Genomic DNA, 7,651 nt, shown 5'->3' with positions numbered 1-7,651 from the left:
GTTTTGTGGCAAAAGCCTGGTCTTTCCGATGCCTCCTGAATAGAAGTTGAGTTCCGTTTGTTACATCTGTACATTTATTTTGAGTTGCTGAAGAAAAAGCGCGTATTATAAAAAAAAAAATATGCGAAAGTGCATATTGTAAAAATAATTTCTGCCCTAGTTTTGCTTTTGATTACCAGTCTCCCAGTGCCCCTAAGCGTACCTATAGGCTTGCATTGGACTTTTGTGGGGAGGGAGGTTGCACATTTTTAAAATAGTTTCCCCCGATGCCTACAAACTTTTCAGTAAGTGCTGATTTTTAGTTTTCTGCTGTGTGTTTTTTAAAGTACAACGTGATAGTAGAGCCAGAGTAATGTTAGCAGACCAGCTCCATGTTTTAGTTCTGTTACTTACCAACTGTAAATTACATGCTTTAGACCTTATTGATTGGTGGTTTAGCTTAATACAGTAATACTGGAAATTATCCGGTTGTAGTTGTGAAAGCCATCGTAGAGTGCAGAGGTGTGCGTGTGTGAGATCTTAGAATTCTCTGAAGAGTTTATTATTTGCGGGCTAACTGTGGATAACGGGTTTTATGAAGTTGAAACTTGGGCAAATGTTTTTTTTTCAGCAGCCGTAAGGGTGGAACACCGCTGCAATTTGTCTGTTGGGAGCCCTTAGAGAGCAATTGCTCTATTGCCGAGCGGTATTTCATGTCATCAGTCTCAGTGACACGCAGGCCTGTTAGTGAATGCAGTGGGCAGGTGAACTCAAAATAATGTTTTTAACCATATGTGTTGGAATCCATCAGTATTTTGCTTTGTGTGCGGATGTTGCTGCCGCAATTAAGATCAGCAGAGGCATTGGATCCTTTTTATGTGAAATGGGGGAAACTGTGTAGAAGTACTTGGTTCTGAAACACCCTTTTGCTGATCCAGCCTCATTAATCCTCTGGGGTTCTGTGAAGCACTTTCCTTCTTTTCCTTCCTTTTACAGTCCTCCACACTGCTACGGGGGAAATGATTTGAGAATTAAGGAGAATCAAAACTGATGAGCTTTTTTTTTTCCTTCAGGGGATCAAGTATTCGGTAATTCTTCGGAGTGTTTTGTGATGGTTTTGATATGAAGATGTAAAAGAGAGTCAAGTAGAAGCAGTGAGCAATATTGAGTGACATTCTTGGGAACAAACATGAAGTGGGAATGCTGAAAACAAGCTGGCTTCATGTTTGAATCATCTTTTTTGTAGGAGCATTGAAACTATCTGCCGGTTTGTTTTTTTACAAATGTTTCCATTAAGTTAACTAGTAAAAAAAATAGAGCTATCGCCCTGGTTTTTTTATTTCCATAGTGCTCTTAGAATGAGAGAAAGGAATCCTGTCCCCCGAGTTGACAGCCCTACGGAAGGGTGGGCGGCGGGGGGAGCGCATCTGGACGTCGGCGTTCTGGTGCTCATCTTCTCTCTGTTTTTACTCCTTGCAGGTTCTGTCATCCGTGATGGCGTCAGCTCTGCCCAGAACCCTGGGGGAACTGCAGCTGTATCGAATACTACAGAAAGCAAATCTCTTGTTCTACTTCGACGCCTTTATTCAGCAGGGTGGCGATGATGTCCAGCAGCTCTGTGAAGCGGGCGAAGAGGAGTTCTTGGAGATAATGGCTCTTGTAGGCATGGCTAGCAAGCCGCTTCACGTCCGAAGGCTGCAGAAGGCTTTGAGGGACTGGGTCACCAACCCTGGTCTTTTCAACCAGCCCCTCACCTCCTTACCGGTCAGCAGCATTCCCATATATAAGCTGCCGGAGGGGTCTCCTGCCTGGCTGGGGATATCCTGCAGCAGTTACGAGAGGAGCAGCAGCACCCGGGAGCCTCACCTGAAGATCCCGAAATGCGCCGCCACCACGTGCGTGCAAAGCGTGGGCGCCGGCAAATCCGAGGTGGTGGGGAGCTTGTCGCTGCAGAGCGGCAGCGAACCCCGGCTCTGGCAGGGACACCACACCACGGAGAGCGAGCACAGCCTCTCCCCGGCCGACCTCGGCTCCCCGGCTTCCCCCAAGGACAACAGTGAGACCTTGGATGCCGCCGCCGCTCTCTCCGTCGCCGAGTGCGTGGAACGGATGGTTCCCTCCCTGCCCAAAAGTGACTCCAGTGAAGTCAAGGAGCTACTGAAAACTAATAAGAAACTGGCAAAGATGATCGGTCACATCTTTGAGATGAGTGACGATGACCCTCACAAAGAGGAGGAGATCAGGAAGTACAGTGCAATATATGGCAGGTTCGACTCGAAAAGGAAGGATGGCAAGCATCTCACCCTCCACGAGGTAAAACACCTGGGCTTCTTCCCCTGTTCCTACACCTTTTATGAGGTGTTGTTCACAGGGTACCCTTTTTGCACGGCGGTTCTCATGGTGTGACCGGAGTTGGGTGTCTTACAGGAGCTGTAGGCACTCCTGCCCTGGGGTGGAAATCTTGGGTACAGTTGAAGAACCCTTTACTTGGATGGGTGTGTGCTGATGACCTCAGCCTGGTGTCACCGATGCAGCCTGTCAGGCAGAGGGTTTAGGCAGTTTGGCACTGGAAGAGCAGACCAGTGTTGGGGCTGAGTGTGGCCTTTGGGATTCTAGGCCTTCGGCACGTTTCTAAAGCAGTCCTGTCTTGATGTTCCCTTGCATCCTTTGAGAATAGACATTCTATTCCCTTTGAGAATAGACAGGTTGTTTGGAAGATTAGTATCTAGGTTGTTTGGAAGATTAGTATCTAAAATAGCTTGTGTCTGGTGACAGGGTCCACCTGGCTTGGTTACCACCCTCTGCTGTCTTCCCTCTCCTCCAGGCCCTGCCGTGTAGCTTGTGTCCTGGAGGTACCAAGGCTTCTGCTGCTGAGGTCTCTCAACCCGGTGGGGTGGGATTATTTTTGTATTTGAATTGGGATGAAGCTTAATTATACAACCTGTGGGGTTTTTTTGGGGCACAGTGGTCTTAAGCTGGTCAAGCGAGGTGCAGACTGTGAAGAGGAAGGGAAAGGACCCCTCTCCCATATAGACGTGTGGTTGTGATTTCCAGGTTCCCCCTTCAATGCCTGCATAGCATCCCTTCCGTCTTGTCCTTAAAGGTCCACGCGGGCCTCCTTGGCTTCTCTCCTGGCGTTGTGGAGGCTCAGACTGGTGTGTTGTAAGGCAGTAGGTGTGTCTGTGTGGGGAACGGTTCCCCAGTGCCAGAGCACAGTGCAAGAGGAGAACAAACACTAATTCAAAGCAGTGCCAAAACCCTGTTGATATGAGTGCTGCATCAGCGTTTTCACGGTTAACCGTGATTGCAAAATTTCAGTTGGATTTAAAATTTGGCATGTACGGCTCAGCTCCCAAAAGGAAAGGCAATGTTTATATTACAGGAGTGCCAAAAAAACTGTACTGGCTTTAGCCTTTTTTTGCTTCAAGAAGAAGTTTTGTAGGTGTGTAAGCCTTAGAATAAGGCTAGGTTCTCTTCATGGTTCTGAGTAGAAGGGCAGAGGGAAACAAGGTGTATTTCTTTACGTTTTTGTTTATGTATTTACATTTATAAAGCAACTGCATATCACCAGCAGTGACTCCACTGGGGCTTTTACGACAAACTGGGGAGATGCTTCCAACTTGTCAGCCACATTTCTGCCACACAGTTCTAGTTGTGCAGCTTTCACTAACCTGCTTTGTGGCTTTATGTTGAACGTTTATGATCCATGAATTCATCCAGTGTGCAAGAACAGATCTGGTCTTACTCCCCTGACCTCGCGGAAGTCTCTCCCGTAACAGAACAAGTTACGTATGAGACGGAGGCAGGATTTGAAAGGATTAATGGTGTAGATGTCCTGGGGTATGCCGCTGCAGAGGCAGGGTTTGGAGAAAGGGGGTTCTCCCCAGCTGAGGATGGAGGTGGTCAGGCTGTGTGCTTCTGCAGTCTCTCGCTGGGGTAGCGGCTGCAGAAAATAGGCTGAAATCTGGGCAGACTTCTTGAAGGGTAATTTCCTGGCATCCAGCAGCGTAATGGGAGGTGGGTGCCAGGGCCAGCTTTGGTGCCAGGCGTGTGGTAGCCTCAGGAGTGGCTCTGTGAAGCTGGAGGAGTGATTAGTGGGGTGGTGGTGTGAAGGAGCAGCCCAGCAAAGAACTGGAAGAAGGAACGATGGCTCTACCGCCTTAATTTTTTCATTTTTTCTCTTAGTACTGCACTACAGATCTTTACTACATCATTGTAAAACCATGTTTAAAAATGGAATGAGAGCATGGTTTGGCTTTAGGAAATATTTCTATCGCTATTATGATTAAGGGCAGGAGATCAAAGGAGAATGTGGTTGACTTAAGCCTCACTTACGCATGTGGGGCCTCACTGAACTTGATGGGAACTGCACACATGCAAGCAAGAAGAATTTGCTCATAATTGGTTTACTGTTTGCTTAAAGAGACCGGATTTTACAGAGTTTTGTCTTCAGCAGTTTTCTCTCAATTTCCATCTTAAAACAGAAAATATATAAATAGCAGCAATGAGACCATTTTTTGTTTAAAATCTGACGAACCAGAGTTTGCTGAACTTCAGTGGATTTTTGGTGGCTTAAATGATTTGCTGCTCAGAAGGAAGGGCCTTAAACAAGCAGGGAGGTAGGTTTCTGCTTGTCCAGAGACCGTGTTTCTGCACGTGTTAGAACATTCCAAGGCTGTCATTCTGCCTCGCAGTTCAAGGTTTCTCCTTGCAGCTGGTAAGGAACAGCTGAATAAACTTCACTATGAATTTAAAAAGCTTAAGTAGGGATCAGCTTCTTAATGTAAAGATCAGGGTATCTCTGCCTCCTCAAGCATTTGCGAGGAAATTAAAACTCAAAGTTGATGGAAGTATTTGTTGGTGAATGAGTGAGAATGTTCTCCATTTCGGTGTGAGCACTGGGGTGTCTGAGAGGGCCTGAGCAGCCATTGGAGGCCAGTGGGAGCTGAGGAAGAGCCAAACTTAAACAGCCAATTCCCAGCCACGCTCATCAGTTGTGCTAGAAAGTCGTGATGCTCATTAGCTTGTTTTTGTAGACACTGAGCTGGTGGTAAGTGTGTGCTATTGGTAGGATTATCTGCATAGGGCACTGATCTAGCATAAAATCTGATGCAGAGCCTTTCAAAGGCATTTCGAAACTAATAACCATAGTGTCCTTAATCCATCCCTTTGTCTTGGTATTACACGGCTTTTCAAGCACGGAGAGCTCTTTACATTTAAAGTTGGACTGGAGGAGGGATGAGTACGAAACATGCCCTTGAACTCAGTGACCCATGCGTGTTTGACCCAGATTTGCAATTTACGTGTTAATGTTTCAGTGTTTGTCTAGGTACCTATGAAACAAACAAACAAAAAAATCCTGTTTAATAGTGTGAGAAATAAGAAATGCAAGTAATAAATCCTGTCTAGCTCGGTCTTTTCCCTTTTCTTTTGCTGACTCACCAAAACAGTAGGGCTTGGTATTTAATGATGTGTTTTTTTAGTGGGGGGATCTATGAACCCCATCAGATGGGAATATGCCCATCCTTCTCTGTAGAGCCTGGATGGTTGTGTGCTGCTCTGTGTCGTTAAGACTTCCAGCAGACAGAGTCTTTATTTTTAGGCATGCAACACTTTCTATCTCTAGTATTATGCCTCCTGAAAAGGCAGGAAGCCATGATGAGCTTCCATTCAGTAAGTCTGGATGTGACCTGAAAGAAGAAACCAGGAAAAACAAACAAACAAACATTTGGCTTTTCTCATCTATTAGGATAAACAGCATTTGCCTGTAACTACCCGAAGCATTTTCAGTCATTTGAGCTCTCTGCAACCTTTCAACAGTTTATCGAGGGATAAAAAAGCGTCTCAAATTATTTTGTAAGCATGAGCCATATCATCCTCAGCAAAGTAATAGCTATCACCGTTACAGAACTTAATGCCTGCTTTGGATGGTATTTCTTTTCATGAGTGTTGTATTAATCTTTTATTTTGCTGTCTGTTTTTTTCCCCTGGGTTTTTTTTTTTTTCTGAAAAGATAGACATTGCAGAGTAACTGTTCCTGTCTAAGGGGCAATAGTTTGTTGGTTTTGTACACTGTATTTTAGAAACATGGTAAGTAGAGATGTTCCGCAGATTAAACCTAAGCTTCCCACCCATGCACATCTGATCTCTGTGAGATTATTATTTTTTTGTCTGTATAGAGGCTAAATGATCAAGCAACATACCTAGTTTGCCAGTTATGTTTGCACTCTGATTAGCATTCAGGCATTGCAGGAAATGCCATACTCACATCAGAAGCATTTAGGCTAAACACAGGAGAAAAACCCCTTATGTGAAATACCAGGAACAGCAGGTCTGTGTGAGGTTTTACTAGAAATACTCTATGGACAGAGGCTGCTGAGAGAATCTCGGATCTTCTGATACATGTTTTTGGTTTTTTCAATCCCTGGAGAACAAGTGGCACATCCGGCAATATATATATATATATTTTTTTTTTTTTTTCCTAATCTGGATGGCATTGAGCACTTCGGTGAAGAACAGCGTGGTTGTATGTTGTTTGTGTCTTATGACAGCTTCCCTCCATCAGGGATGGGGCGTGCTGTGTTTCCAGTGAGCTGCTGGCCTCTGATTTAATTCACGTTCTGCAGTGGAGTAGAGAGGGGGGTAAAGGAGCGAGTTTCTCCACCTTCTCCCAGGAGACACCATTGACCTGCAGACCTGCTGGTCTGTCCTCAGCTTCACCTTCCATCTGCTTCTTGCTCGAGCAGTGTTTTTGGGCACACATGTGTGAGTCACAGAATCACAGAATCTTCTAGGTTGGAAGGGACCTTAAAGATCATCTTGTCCAACCGTCCTCAACCACAGAACCCCGTGTGCGGAGCTGTGGCTGCTTTGGGCGCTGCTACATCGAGGTTTTGGGGGTGGCACATCTCAGTCCATCATCAATACGCTGACTGTGCCGTGAAAACCTAGCTGCTTGGTAATATTCACTAGCCTGAGACGGATACAGAACATATCGTTGGCAGTAGCAGCAAAGTTTAGGCTGTGCTCATTTGCGAGAAGCAAATTCAAAGCAGCTTAATTTCCAGAAATAGAGAGTGGAAGAGTTGTGGGCACTTGGGGAAAAATACCTGTAGTATTCAGTTAGCCTCTCGCTGTTATGCTTCATTCCACATGCTGGCTGTTCTCCAGCTGAGGAAGAAGTGAAAATGTCTCCAGCCCCTGCTCACCATGGAAGGAGCAGGGAGTCATCTATCCAGCGTCTCCGTGTCCCTCGTTGCATTAATAATTTTGTTGTTTGTCCATACTGTTGACCACAGGCTTTTCAGACAGCACTATTGTGAAGCTGGTATAATTCATGACAGTATCACTGCTTCCTATGGGCTTCTGAAGAGCGTTGCGAAACCATTTTGAGCCTTAACTTAATGTGGGGTTGGGGTTGTTTTTTTTTTTTCCCCTCCTCTTTACAAAACTCTTGCCAGCAGCAGCAGAGGCACTGGAAATGTGTCCCGGCAGGCTGAGGAAAACATCCTTGTAACACAAGTTACATTTGATTCATGTCTGAAGATAGTCTTCACAAACATGAGGGTGAGAAACATAGCTAAAAAAAGTTTAATCGTTTCTTAAACCATCACCTTCTACAGAATTTATGCTGTATTCACCAGGGAAAGCCATCTGTACCCACACTGTCAGG

At 45.5% G+C, this 7,651-nt stretch overlaps 1 protein-coding gene across 1 annotated transcript in view; it reads left to right on the top strand.

Annotated features, from left to right (window-relative positions):
• The first annotated feature begins 1,444 nt into the window (after positions 1–1,444).
• The window catches only part of NAB1 (NGFI-A binding protein 1), a 31,415-nt gene continuing 25,208 nt past the window's right edge, over positions 1,445–7,651 (top strand). The window contains exon 1 of the mRNA XM_014954663.1: positions 1,445–2,292. Coding sequence (XP_014810149.1) covers positions 1,474–2,292 — 819 coding nt within the window. The 5' untranslated portion in view covers positions 1,445–1,473. The remainder of the gene's footprint in view (positions 2,293–7,651) is intronic.

This window comes from Calidris pugnax, unplaced genomic scaffold, assembly GCF_001431845.1.
Source record: "Calidris pugnax isolate Ruff unplaced genomic scaffold, ASM143184v1 scaffold103, whole genome shotgun sequence".
Taxonomy (NCBI): Eukaryota; Metazoa; Chordata; class Aves; order Charadriiformes; family Scolopacidae; genus Calidris; species Calidris pugnax.
This window is presented reverse-complemented; position numbering and strand designations above follow the sequence as displayed.